The sequence below is a fragment of the Alternaria arborescens genome (assembly GCF_004154835.1).
Source record: "Alternaria arborescens strain FERA 675 chromosome Unknown contig_66, whole genome shotgun sequence".
NCBI lineage: Eukaryota > Fungi > Ascomycota > Dothideomycetes > Pleosporales > Pleosporaceae > Alternaria > Alternaria arborescens.
This window is the reverse complement of record NW_021167921.1, coordinates 1-13,948: the sequence shown is the minus strand read 5'-3', so window position 1 is coordinate 13,948 and position 13,948 is coordinate 1. Positions and strand designations below refer to the sequence as shown.

Sequence of the window (13,948 nt, the reverse complement as noted above, 5' to 3'; positions counted from 1 at the left end):
GAGTGCAAGCCACCACCATCCAACCACACCTTAAGCGTAGAAGTTGACCGTGTCCTTCTTCTTAGCCTGCACCTCAGCAATAGCATCAACGTAATGCTCGTGACTAATCTTCTGGTGACCAGTCCGGAGAGCGATCATACCAGCCTCGACACACACAGCCTTCAGCTGCGCACCACCGAACTCGTCGGTACTACGCGCCAACTCTTGCCAGTTGACAGCGTCGTCAACCGTCATCTTCCGCGAGTGGATGCGCATGATCTGTGCGCGAGCCTCCTCGTTGGGTAGCGGGAATTCAATCTTCCTGTCCAGACGTCCAGAACGTAGCAGAGCGGGATCCAGGACGTCGACTCGGTTCGTCGCAGCAAGGACCTTGACACGGTCGTCTGAGGCGAAACCATCCAGCTGGTTCAGCAGCTCCAACATGGTTCGCTGAACTTCCCTGTCTCCGGACTTCTCGGAATCGAATCGCTTTGTACCGACGGCATCCAACTCGTCGATGAAGATGATTGAGGGGGCCTTTTCTTTCGCCAGAGCGAAGCAGTCACGGACCAACTTTGCACCGTCACCGATAAACATCTGTACGAGTTGTGGACCGGCGAGCTTGAGGAACGTGGCGTCGGTTTGCGCAGCGCAGGCTCGCGCGAGAAGGGTCTTTCCGGTACCAGGAGGGCCGTACATCAGTGCACCTGTAATGGTTAGTTGTAGTCGCGGAATGAGCGTAGGAGCTACTCACCCTTTGGCGCCTTGATGCCAATCTTCTTGAATCGCTCAGCCTCCTTCATAGGCCAGACTACAGCCTCGACAAGCTCCTCAATCTGCTTGTCCAGACCTCCGACATCAGTGTACTTCTCAGTCGGCTTCTCGTCAACTTCCATAGCCTTCACCCGACTGTCGTACTCTGCGGGTAATGTATCGAGAACGAGGTATGAGTCCTTGTTCACACCAATGAGGTCACCGGGCTTGAGCTTCTCGTGGTCGACTAGTCCGATGAGGGGCAAGAAGATGGTCTGTCGCGTAGAGGTCTTGATAACGGCCGACTTGCCGACGCGGGTGGCGTCTAAATCGATGTTTGCTCCCTCCTCAGCGGCTTCTTCGGTGACGTCCAGATCAAGAATCTCGACGACGTTTCCAACGAGATAGGGCAGTTGCCTGTGAGATGTAAGTCTGTTGTTCGAAACACCGCCACGCGGGGCCGACAGCGGTCACATAGATGTCATACCTATTGTTCTCGATCTTCTCTAGGTTGTCCTTGATCTTCTCGTTCATTGAGGCCTTTTCGTGTGTGAGTCGTTGGTACTCGCTCTTCATGATGCGCATGTCATTCTCCAGTAACCGCCTTCGTGCAACGATGTCTCGTGTGCTTGAGTTGAGGATCTCCTCGTCGAGCTGCTCCTCCTCTGGCTCCGCATCCTCCATCTCTGCATCGCCATCGGCCTTCTTTCCTTGTTTGTCTCCGTCTTTCTTATCATCGTCCTTCTTCTCTTCCTTCTCGTGGCGCTCGATGTCGTCGAGATCTTCGAGTGTAGACATGGTGGCGGTCTTATCTGGGTGACTTTACGCAGGTGTGGTGAGAGGAGATGGATGGGCGAGTGCAAGAGTGGTTGTGGAGAGTGACGCCGATAGTGAAGTTGTTGTTGTGCGGCGGTGATGTGGAGCTGTAGAGGCAGCTATGGATTACGAAGGTACGCACGGTGAGCACCTTAGCTCCGATTGTCTTGGCATCTGTCACGCCGATCCGTCGCGAAACACGTTGCAGCAATAATAGTGTATTACAGATGTCGCGTTCGTCTGCGAGGGTGATTGCTTGATGAGCTAAATCTGGTATATGATATGCGCATGAAATTAGGGTTCGACGGTGTGCTTCTCTACAACGAAAGCGCGTGCAAGTATTCATTCAAGAGGTAGTCGCTGGTGCCTTTCGAAGAAGAAACAACACTGACTACCTCCGGATTCCTGTGCATCACTACAAATGACTCCTATCACACTCGTTTGTATGCTGTATCACAGAGAAGAAGTAAGCATTTCTTTTCACAGTAATACTTCTACCTACAACAGTAGAGCGTATTAAGAACAATAAGGATGTACGTACGAAACCTAGAACACTACAACGCTACCTATCTTTGCAAATTTCCTTATTGGAAGGTAACACAGGCTGTAAGGTGGAGATTGTTAGTTCTGTGCCATCCTAGACTGTTCCTTGTATGGGGTGTGTTGTTCTTAGGACGTAGACAGTGGGGCAAGCGGAGCATTCAACCACACTACGCGTACAATGACAATATTGGATATCCAAATTTTCAAAACTTCATCCATCTCCCTCGGGCACCTTGGCCTAATGGTAAGGCGTTGCTTTCCGGTGGCAAAGATTGTGGGTTCGAGTCCCACAGGTGTCGTTCATTTTTTTTTTTTTGCATTTCTTGGGTAGTCGTTCTGATCATGGGCCGACCTTTGCGATTGCGCTTATTGTTTGGGGCTTGGTGATCTATGTCATTATCGCCATAGTCGTCGACTGCGACACTGTTGATGGATTGACTCTTACGCTTTTTGCACTGAATTACGGCGACATGTTCGTCATTATCGAGAGCACCTAGTCGCTCGTCTGGTGCCTCCGTTGCTTGGGATTGACTGCGGCTGCGCCTGACAGAAGTAAATCGCGTTGCCAACAAGACTGCGCTGACGACTGACGTAGACTTGGCCAATTCGATAGGGAACGCTGCGTCTCGGACCATGTCTGCGAGAGCTTTGGTCTGAACCTCTTCTGGAATGGCGACGTTGAGCAAATTGTGCTCAGTCGCATATGCAAGCACTTACTTCCGCACGTCTTTGCGCTTTTCGGTAGCAAATATGTTAGGTCGCTGCATGGCATCGGTGCTACGGCTCAGAAACTTCATGATCTATCATACAAGGTGATGTTGGATGGTCGTTGTGATATTTTTTGGTCGTTGCTATATTGAATCTTGTCTCTCTTTGCTTCTTATCGAAGCAGAGTACTTCTTTATCACTACGACAAACTGTATTAGAGCTGTATAAATATCTGCAGAGAGTCTAGAAGTCTACAGTGCTATCGATTCTTATAATATCTCTTGTTAGAAGCTAGTGTAAGCTGTAATGTATGAGGTGCGAGGACATTGGAACTAGCACAAATCCAGCATAGCTTCAACAATGTGGCTGAACGAGATTCCTCGTATTCGACTTGTAGCTCCAAGATATGGCCGAGGTCACGTTAGGTGGTTGAAGAGCATACCCGTGCTAATGCTACTTCGCAACTACCCGACCTCCGAGCTTCATCGTCAGTACACACAAGTCTCCACGCTCTACTTGCACTTAGTACTGCTGCATCCTACCGCAATTCTTGTGCATCATAAGTCTCATCTCGCCTTGTTGATACCCAAGAACTGAATGTCATGTTCTCGGCAAGAGCACTCCGGTGCGCTCATGTTCCGAATGTCGCCCGACGTACTGCGCTTCATCCATTGTACAAAAAGGTCGGTTTCAGCACGTGTTCGAAGTCGTCCACAACGCTAATCAGATGACTAGACTTCAATCCGTCTGAATTCGTCATCCAGTACTGGCGCGACTGTAGGGAAAGACCAGAACACTCAAGTTGACGCACAAACCGCACCTGCCAGTTCCACAGGCCAAAAGCAGCGCACCCAAGATGTTGCGGAAACCAAAACTCCCCAGCAAGAAAAGGTCGAACCGCTCAAGCCCAGAACAGACCGTCTCGACGAATACCTTGGTGTAGAGAACATGAACAAAGCTAAGGAATTGAGCACATTCACCAAACTGCTAGCCTATGAGCTCAACAAGATTTACGGTCACCAACGCTTTCTCAAGAGACTCTTGAGAGGCATGTACAGAGTGCGAGATCATCCCTTCACGCCTCCAGGCGGGCGAGTGAACGTCCCTCGGACAGAGTTCCGTGAGGACAAGCTCTATGTCGACTCGCGACTAATACCGAATATTTGGTTGCGGGATAATTGCCAATGCGGAAGTTGCATGCACGACACTACCAAGCAGCGACTGCTTGACACGTTCTCTATACCCAAGGACATCTCGATCAAATCACACTGGATCGAGGGTGAAGGAGAAGATCCCACATTCAAGATTGAGTGGAGTGACGGCCACGAGAGCAGATACCTGCGCTCTTTCCTGGCTCAAACCACCACTACTGAGGACTTCAAAGCCATTCAGCGCCAAGGACTTGTCGAACTCAACCTATGGGATTCAAGAATCGCCTCCAAGCCCCCAACACAGGCATACCACCACGTGATGAGCCACGATCCCAAGAAACTTCTGAGGAAGATCCGCACACATGGATTTTGCTACGTCGACGGAACACCGTCTGAAAATCCTTTGTTCACAAAGATGTTACTGGAGAGGATTTCTTTCATTCGTGAAACGCATTATGGAGGCTTCTACGACTTTACTGCGGATCTAGCATCAAACGACACAGCATACACCAACATCGCCCTCGAAGCTCACACAGACACGACCTACTTCTCCGACCCCGCGGGTCTGCAAGCCTTCCACTTGCTCTCGCACACCGACGGCGAAGGCGGCGCGAGCTTGCTCGTCGACGGATTCAAAGCCGCAGAGGAGCTGAGACAAACAGATCGGAAAGCATACGAAATCTTGTCCACAGTGAATGTTCATGCACACGCGAGTGGAAACGAGGGTATAAGTATACAGCCCTACCGCGGTTTCCCCGTCCTAGAACACGACTCCGCCACAGGTGACCTCCTCCGCGTCCGGTGGAATTCTTCTGATAGAGCCTCCATCGAGCTGCCCATTGAAGAAGTCGAGACGTGGTACGATGCAGCCCGGAAATTCGACGCCATACTCAAGAAGAAGGAGAATGAGTATTGGGAACAGCTTGTCCCAGGGAGGGTACTTATCTTTGATAACTGGAGGGTGTTGCATGGGCGGAGTAGCTTTACAGGGAAGCGGAGGATTTGTGGAGGGTATGTCAATAGGGACGATTGGATAAGTAAGTTTAAGATGCTAGAGTTCGGCAGCGAAGAGGTGTTGAAGGGGTTGGCTGTGAATTAGATGTGAAAAAGGAAGAAAAAAAAACTTGACAGGGTAGAAATACTGTACACAAGACATGTTTTCAGGAGCTGGTAGTGGTGTGCAAAAACGTGATGTCTGGTTCATCAGAACTTATATACACTCTGGATACCACATTGACCATTCCCCTATGAACCCCTCGCAGCCCTCTCCTGTTCCAGCTCCAACTCGGCTTGGCGATAGTACTTGGCCGTGTCCACACCGTGGTAAGGGTGGTTGACAAAGTTTGGCCACGTGAGGACATGAGCAAATGTAGCCGCGTAACGCGAGTTCCTGTGCGCAACACCCTGCATGTACTCAGTCATCTCAGTAGTTCCGTACAGAGGCTCGCCTTTCTTGACTTTGTCGACCATTTCCCGCATGTCCATTTCGACTTCGCGGCGGTTCTCGCGGGCGCCGTAGAAACGCACTAATGTACGTGTTAGTATCCGATTCTGCGCACAGTATATGGAAAGGGCCTGTGTGATTTAAACTGAGTGGGGAAGTGGTGGACTTACTGCATGACCTCGAGTAGGCGAAGAGAAAGGCGCCGGTGACACCGACGGCACCGCTCAATCGCATGATGGGAGCGAAACCGCCCTTGCCGACCATGGAGGGTGAGACCCTCTCCCAGTAAAGCATCAGTCCAGGACTTAGGGCTCCGAGCGCGGCACCTTGAGCCCAGTCTGAAGGGCGGGTATACCGCATGACTCGTTTGAAGTGTCTTCATATAGGGTCAGTATGCGCGTGCGTTGGATATGATAGAGGGGGCGTACGGGTCATTGTCGATGAGCTGCCATGGGTTAGCTACTGCCGTCAATTGCAGAGGGCGTGGGAGCGCAATTGACTCACAGGATACTCTCCCGTGGGGATCTTGTCCGGCACAACAGCCTGGTGCCTGACGTAGGCGTCCTGCGAAGACATGTTGGTGTTGACTTGGGTCGTCTCTACTGCCGAGTATCTTGTTGTTCGCGAAGTGAGGTTCCGCCAGGCGGGCGGCAAGTGCCGCCATGCGGGCTTTGGCCCTAGTGTGGCTCTGAGCTTCGGCGCGACGCCATTGCAACTACTTTTATTTCCTTGGCGCGTCACACCCGCAACACCCATTCTCGGAACTTGTCTTTTGCGACAACAATGCGCGCCGGCTCCTTTACGTGCGCACTACAACCATCCCGACCGCGAACATGGCTATGAAAGTTGACGATATGGAGGACGTCAAGCCAACCGGCTTGACCATGGCCAACGGCGCGTCCGATGCGCCCACCGATTCGTCAAGCGTACACGCCCGCCCTACTGTCGCCGACTTGCACGGGGAGAACCATTTCGCGCAGGTGGCGAGGAAGAACTGGCTGTCCGCCAAGAAGACACCCAAAGTGCGACCCGAAGTCGTCAAGAAAGAGCTGTGGGACGAGCTGGAGAATGTCGACTTTGCATATTCGTCGCTCTTGATTCTGGAGAACCTGCAGCTTCTGGAGAGATATCTGTGGCCTGGCTTTACTGACGAGGCATCCAACTATCATGTCCTGCTGGTGGCGCTCATGGTCAATGTCAAGAGGAGGGAGAATCTGACGTCCTGGGGTGAGTGCATATGCGATTCCTGATTATCGACAATACATGCTAATGGTCGCAGCCCACTTTGCTAGCAAGCCCGCCGAGTTCTCCTCCTTTTTCCGCCGCATACTGTCCATGACCGTAGACCCGTCGCAGCCAAGCAAGATCCGGACACAGCTCATATCCTTTGTCATCGGCGCCTTCCAGTCGTTGGACAGCGGTCTTGTGCGAAAAGAGTGCGCCCCTCTCGTTGGCATATCAATATGGCAAAACCTCCACTCCGACGCCGTGCGCGAACAGTATTTCGAGGAACACAGCATGTTGCGCAAGGCATGGAGAGCTGCGTCCAAGCGGTTCGATGCTGGCGATGAAGCGCTACAGGCCAGGCTCCGATTCGAGCGGTCATGGATATATACACTTTTGCTCGACTTCATCGACCGGCTGTACAACACCACCAGCAGGGACGAGGCTAGGGATAACATGACCTACTGCGAGCGATTCATGGAGCTTCTGGTAGACCTGCAGAGCCAGCTGCCAACAAGGAGATATGTCAATACGCTGCTTCAGGACTTGAATATGCTGCCAGCTATCCGATTGTCACCAATGTACACAGACGAGGACAATGGCCTTTTCCGGGACCTGTTCGACTTGCTGTGCCACTTTACCAACTTCCCCATCGAGGACCAAACAGGGAGGCAACTGTCCAAGCTAGAGTACGATCAACAGCATTACGACACTCTGGCAAAGTTGCAGCGGACGGGTTATGCTGCCTTCCAGGAGAAGCTCCAGCTAATGGCTCTGGCCAACTACAGTAGCATTGGGAATCGGGAGGAGCTGGACGGCCATCTGCGCACACTGAGCGATAGTGAGCTCGTCGAGCTTTGCTCTCTCATGGGCCTACGGACAGAATACCCCACTACCACTTACCTGGTGCGGGATCGAGCTTTCTACATGGAGACCCTGATCGCGCTTGTCGAGCAGCGCCCTACTTTCAAGGACAACGTTCGCGAGATGCCGGTATTGCCAACTGAGAAGGTTCTCTACGAAACCACATTCCTGCGAAACGAGTCTTACGACGGATCAAGACCGCTCGCTATACCTAAGCTGAACCTCCAGTACCTGACCATGGGCGACTTTTTGTGGAGATCCTTCATCCTGTACCGCGCGGAATCTTTCTATGGTATCCGAAAGGACATGGAGGACGTAGTCAAACGCGTAAAGCCCAAGGGCAGAGGCGTCAATACCAAGTTTGGCGGTGTGTCCAAGATGTCACTGCCCATAATGAAGCCCGCCATCGTCGATGTCGCACCGTCCAAGGTCGGCGAGGAGCACCCCGCATACGTTCGTGCTGAGATTATACTAGATGTCAGCCGCCTTCAATACCCAGTACGAAGGGACTGGGAACAGCTCAGGCCAGATGATGTCGTCTTCCTGCTTGCTGTCGAGGGTAAAGATGACGTACCCATGCGCAACGGTCATCGCGAGGACATCACTACTGGGGAGCAGCTCGGCCTGCACCGGATGAGATGCGCCCAGGTGGTTCACGTTCTGGATGACAAAGGACGGCCTCTACGCGAATCAGCCCGCGACAATGGTTTTGGACCTCGTGTACGCCAACGACGACTCCTCGTCAACATCGACGCCAAGCAATACAAGAACGACATGGACCAGACTGCCGAAGGAAGGCCTAATGTTTACGAACACATCAACCTCATCGTCCGTCGGAAAGGACGGGAGAACAACTTCCTGCCTATCCTGGAGTCCATCAAGCGCCTGACGCTCTCGGACATCCCAGCACCATCTTGGCTCCAGGAGGTGTTTCTAGGATATGGTGATCCTGCATCAGCGACCTACAAGCGCCTTCCGAATCGACTGAACAAGATAGATTTCCGCGACACCTTCTTGGACTGGCAGCACCTAATCGAGTCCATGCCCGGCAAATCCATCGAACCCCATGAGGAAGCACAGACATCCTTTGGGCCTCCATACGTCGTGGAATACGCTGCTGCATCCGAACCAAAACTCGCACCCCCTAAAGCGTCCAAAAAGCGGCGTCGCAATCAGGTTGAGGTAGCACAACCTCTGCATGAATCGCTTCATGTATCCTCGTACAAACCACCGAACATGGGGCCTTACCCCGCCGACGCACCGAAGACAAATGCGGTCAGGTTCACGCCGAAACAAATTGAAGCCATCACTTCGGGAACGCAGCCTGGTCTTACGGTCGTGCTCGGACCACCTGGTACCGGCAAGACGGACGTTGCGACCCAGATTATATCCAATATATATCACAATTTTCCGGACCAGCGGACTTTGCTCGTTGCGCACAGCAATCAGGCGCTGAACCAGCTGTTCCAGAAGATTGTGGCGCTGGACATTGATGAAAGACATCTGTTGCGGCTGGGTCATGGTGAAGAGGACTTGGAAACCGATGTGAGCTACAGCAAGCACGGACGTGTGGAGTCGTTCCTCGAGAGGGGACAGTACTACCTCTCTGAAGTTGATCGCCTAGCGAAGAACTTTGGTGCGCCTGGTGCTCATAGCAGCTCATGCGAAACAGCAGACTACTTCAACCTTGTGTATGTGAAGCCAGCGTGGACGCAATACTGGGACGCCGTCACGTCCGAGGACGTAAGCGTCGAGCAGATTGTCACCGAGTTCCCATTCAAAGACTACTTCTCCAACGCACCACAACCTCTTTTCCCCCAGGCCGCAGACCGCGAAGAGATTCTTGAGATTGCACAGGGATGTTACCGCCACATCGAGAAGGTCTTTGCCGAGCTGGAAGACATCCGTCCGTTTGAGATTTTGCGAAACCCACGCGATAAAGCAAACTACCTGCTCATAAAAGAGGCTCGCATCATCGCCATGACATCAACCCACGCCGCGATGCGCCGACAAGAGATTGCCAACTTGGGTTTCCACTACGACAACGTCATCATGGAAGAAGCTGCTCAGATTACCGAGATAGAAAACTTCATCCCGCTCGCGTTGCAAAACCCGCGGGAGCAGGAGGACGGTGAGAGAGAGTTGCCGCTTCAGCGCATTGTTCTTGTGGGTGATCACTTGCAGAACAGCCCGGTGATACAGAACCTCGCTTTCCGACAGTACGCAAATCTTGAACAGAGTTTGTTCCAGAGACTGGTTAGACTGGGTGTGCCGACTATTATGCTCGACCAGCAAGGTCGTGCCCGCCCTTCCATTGCCGAACTGTACAAGTGGCGATACCCCGCCCTCTCCAACCTGCCTTCCCTCCTTTCAAACCCAGAGTTCCAAACAGCGAATCCCGGATTCAAGCACGAATTCCAGTTCATCGATGTGGGCGACTACAAGGGTAAAGGGGAAGACCAGCCGACGCCGCACTGGATGATTAATCTAGGCGAGGCCGAGTATGCGGTTGCGCTGTTCATGTATATGCGTTTACTGGGTTATCCTGCACACAAAATTAGCATTCTTACCACGTATGCTGGGCAGAGGTCGTTGATTAATGATGTCTTGGGACACAAGTGTAAGAACAACCCGCTTTTTGGGCGGCCGAAGCATGTTAGCACTGTGGATAAGTATCAAGGTGAACAGAACGATTGTAAGTCGCTATCCTATATTCTAGAAGAGAGATGGACAGACCGCTAACATCATGTGTGTACGTTTGCAGATATCATCTTGTCACTTGTACGAACACGCGCCATTGGCTACTTGAGAGACATTCGACGCCTCACCGTCGCCTTGTCGCGTGCAAGACTCGGTCTGTACGTCCTCGGTCGTCGCTCCGTCTTTGAAAGCGTTTTCGAACTCAAACCGGCGTTTGACGTCTTACTCCAGCGCCCGGATAAACTCACCTTGGTCACGGACGAGATGTTTGGTGAGACAAGGCGGTCGGTAGAACAAGTAGAAGGAGAAGAAGTGCAAGGTGCTGCTGTCATGGAAGATGTAGAGCATCTGGGCAAGTATGTGTATGAGATGACAAAGGCAAAGGTGGAGGCTATGAAAGCGAATGGTGGGCAGATGCCGAGCAGGGAGATTACTATGGGGGAGGCGGGTGTGAATGGCGGCGGCGTCAAGGGTGAGGACGACGACGACGACGACGATGATAGGCCGGAGAATGTGCTGGTTCCTGAAGAAGTACCCGAGGACTTTGAGGATGACGACGATGATGATGACCAAGTCGTGGTTTAAAGCGTAGGTGGGTTTCTTGACGTTGTGGTGGATTACATTGCGCTCGCTGGGTTGCATTTTCAAAAGGCGTAATTTGTACATGTAGTTTGCCTGCAAAGTTCTTTCTTCTTTTCTGGTGTGTTCATGTAGTAGTAGGAGGAGGAGGAGGAGGAACAGAGGGGAGATGATAGGATTAAGATACCATGATATCGATGCCCACGTGGCATGCACATTTCTCTTCCCTGCTTTGCTTGGGTGTATGGCATTGGTGTGCAATGATCCTATACTTGAGTCGCGAACAACTTTGCGGATTGCGTGGTTAGATTCGCAATATCTTCTCCAACACCAAACTTATCTACTCAGATGAGCGACATTTAGACCCTGTATCACACGAGTACTATGTCCCTGATTGAGAATGATTCGTCTTCACACGCCTGACCATCCATCATGCCGTGCACATAACACTCGCCAATAAACTCATGATGGCCATCCTTACGAGTTCTCAACACATAGCAAACCTGTCCTCCTAGAAGAAGACAGGTTCCGTCATCTATCTGAGCGGCTGCAGGTCCCAGTCCAATAAAGCCTCTACTAGTTTCGAACAGCCTTCTCCCGAATGTTGCCATCTTTGTATCGATAAGCATCCAGCTCTGCCTCCGACGTTCTTCAGCAGTCAAATATGTTCTGTCCTGTCCAACCAAGTCCCAATCTATGGCAAATCCCCGTGATAATTCAGAATCGTTTCGAAAGTTCCTTCGTCCGATATCAGCTACGATAGCGTGATTGAATGCTTCCATCAACGTCTCTCCGGTGAAGTACAGTTTGCCTGCGTTTTCTGGTACCCATGATCGCTCCAAGTCGAGCTCTCCAGCGGCCAAATTCCACTCGCATACACTCGATACTCGGATTATGCGGTCAAGTACTAATCCTTGAAGACATAAATGCGAGCCGTCAATGTAGCAGTGTCCACCACTCGTCTCGCTAGCGTTGTAGGCATTCTTACTTTCTCCGTACGCATCTGAGTCTAAAACCTTTTCAAAAGGATGCTGGGATGCTCGGAACGTCCAATCTGGTGTCCAGGACGGTAATGACTTATCATGTTGGTGCTCAAAGGCTGTGCCTGGTGCTGATCTCCATACCTCACCGAGGACATCCAGAGAACGATTAGTCGACTTCGAGATGTAAAAACGGACAATGTCGCTGTAGACCGCTGAGGAAGGTTTTGTATAATCCGGAACTATATCGTCCCCGTACACGTCCATGGCCATTCCGAGGGCTGAGTACAGCTTGTCGTGAGAATCTTCACATTCGTATGCTCGGATAAGTCTCAGGACGCGTAACAGCGAGATGTTTGCGCCATATTCTCTGTCTATCCGGAAAGCGTCAAGCCGAATAGCCATACCGTCGTCGAAATCAATACTCATACCGGAGCCTTGGTAATGCGTGACGTGATGGGTAATCTGAAGGGCTGCTCGTAGATAGGTCCAGTCAATCCTACGGCTCCCGCAAAATAGGATCGTACGCATAGGGTTGCCAATGGTCCCCTCTTGAACTATCCATGCTCTTCTCCACCAAGGCCGACGACATATCATTCGTAATGCTTCCAGCGCCCTCTGTTCTTGCGAGCCGCAAGGACCAAAGAAGAGAGGGTCGTCAGAAGAGATACTTGTAACTGCTAACTCCTCGGATGCATCGAATTGTTCTTTTAGTTCATCAAATCTCACCTTCCATTCCTTCATTTTATCGAACGCTAGATCGCTATCATGTGCAGCTGGGCCAAGCCAAATCGCAACCATTTCCGCTGAACGGTATATTGTATTCATGAGTCGGACTTGGCTGCTGCGCTCATGAACGTCTGCCTGGTTGATACATAACGTATGTGGCAAGCGAGTCGCCCACGCAAGCGAGTCGCCCACCCCACCAACTTTGATTACCTTTGAAGCTCAATCCAACCATGCCGCAACACCAACAAGCTCTAGCGCGCTTATCTGAAGCTGATATACAGCTAACTATCTTATCTTTAAACAAGCATTAGATCAAGACTGTACGAGCAGCTGCTTAACGTAGGTCACAAGCGAGTGGAACCTTCAAGCGAGTGGAACCTTTTTGCCAAGACCTAACTAAACCTGCAACTACGCACTACTATGCAGCACTGTTAAGAACAGTAATTAATATTCGTAGTAGCCTAATTTATTTAGAAATATCTACTACATCCTACGTACATGTGCGCGAGTTGTGTCCTACCTCGCCGCAGCGTCTACAGCGTCTTTGAGACGATTCGCCTACTTCAACGCGCGCCTTCTTCTTTGCCTTCTTCCCATCGCTGCGCGCCCTAAACTCCTTTAGAGTTGTTAGTCGAAGACCTTCCTCTACTATAAGGGTCCCCTCCTTCTGTACTCGCTTTCTTTTATACGATTTACGTCGCGTAGCGGCCTCGTTAGCTGCTTCAAGCTCGGCGATACGCTTTTGCGACAACACTAAAGCATGCGCCATTATCTCTGCGCCTTTAGAGAGGCTTTTCACCGCCTCAACCATCGAAGTAGGCGAGCTATCTACATGCCTCTGAAACCTCTCGAGAACTAGCTTCGTTTGAGACCCTAGTTCTAGGGTATTGCTTGGGGTTTGCGACTGCTAGGGACCGTCCTCGACGGTGGGTAACGGTGGAGTACGCAGGCGGACGTCGAGCGTCGATATCACAGCCTCTGGATCGAATGGAACTAAGCCAGCGCCTCAAAAGCCTCCTAGGATATTGCTCCTTGTAATAGAGGCCTTGTAGGCGGCAATAAAGCACGGTAAGAACTCTGTTTTCGTGATGTGGGTGATCTTGTTGCGCATCAGCTTCTCGGCTTGGCACCCATACGCCTTCTTTAGCGGCGCAAAACAGCCAACGTCAAGCGGCTGCAGTAGGTGCGAGGAGTGTGGAGGCATACAGAGGGTGATAATCTTCTTCTCCTCGCAGAGCTGGTGGAAATCGATTGAGCTGTGGCTCTCGTGACCGTCGAGAACTAGCAGGCGGTGGCTGCCAACAACCCTCCCCTTTGTATGCCTGTCAAAGTGCTCTAGCCACTCGATACCAAGCTTGTTTGTCGTCCAGCCGTTCTCAGAGACTGCAATTACCCAGTCTCGAGGCAGGCTCTCCTCCTTGTACTAGGCGGAGAGGTGGTGCTTGCCTTGGAAGATGATGAAGGGTGGAATCGCCCAC

At 51.6% G+C, this 13,948-nt stretch overlaps 5 protein-coding genes across 5 annotated transcripts; 2 read left to right on the top strand and 3 right to left on the bottom strand.

Moving 5' to 3' along the window:
• Positions 1-30: 30 nt before the first annotated feature.
• On the bottom strand, positions 31-1,530 carry AA0111_g12081 (26S protease regulatory subunit; the record flags this gene model as incomplete). Its single annotated transcript, XM_028646020.1, has 3 exons — positions 31-686; positions 734-1,149; positions 1,220-1,530. 3 exons carry the CDS (start codon positions 1,528-1,530, stop codon positions 31-33), a joined length of 1,383 nt encoding a protein of 460 aa, XP_028500318.1.
• A 1,871-nt stretch (positions 1,531-3,401) lies between these two features.
• Positions 3,402-5,049, top strand: AA0111_g12080 (hypothetical protein; the record flags this gene model as incomplete). Its single annotated transcript, XM_028646019.1, has 2 exons — positions 3,402-3,482; positions 3,535-5,049. 2 exons carry the CDS (start codon positions 3,402-3,404, stop codon positions 5,047-5,049), a joined length of 1,596 nt encoding a protein of 531 aa, XP_028500323.1.
• A 146-nt stretch (positions 5,050-5,195) lies between these two features.
• Positions 5,196-5,970, bottom strand: AA0111_g12079 (hypothetical protein; the record flags this gene model as incomplete). The annotated part of the gene is made up of 4 exons (XM_028646017.1): positions 5,196-5,476; positions 5,565-5,770; positions 5,823-5,839; positions 5,899-5,970. 4 exons carry the CDS (start codon positions 5,968-5,970, stop codon positions 5,196-5,198), a joined length of 576 nt encoding a protein of 191 aa, XP_028500303.1.
• Positions 5,971-6,227: 257 nt separating this feature from the next.
• On the top strand, positions 6,228-10,767 carry AA0111_g12078 (Intron-binding protein aquarius; the record flags this gene model as incomplete). Its single annotated transcript, XM_028646016.1, has 3 exons — positions 6,228-6,621; positions 6,674-10,177; positions 10,247-10,767. 3 exons carry the CDS (start codon positions 6,228-6,230, stop codon positions 10,765-10,767), a joined length of 4,419 nt encoding a protein of 1,472 aa, XP_028500304.1.
• A 2,709-nt stretch (positions 10,768-13,476) lies between these two features.
• AA0111_g12077 (hypothetical protein) lies at positions 13,477-13,893 on the bottom strand (the record flags this gene model as incomplete). Its single annotated transcript, XM_028646015.1, has 1 exon — positions 13,477-13,893. A coding segment is annotated over one exon (417 nt), but the record flags the coding sequence as incomplete, so codon positions are not given.
• Between the last annotated feature and the right edge of the window lie 55 nt (positions 13,894-13,948).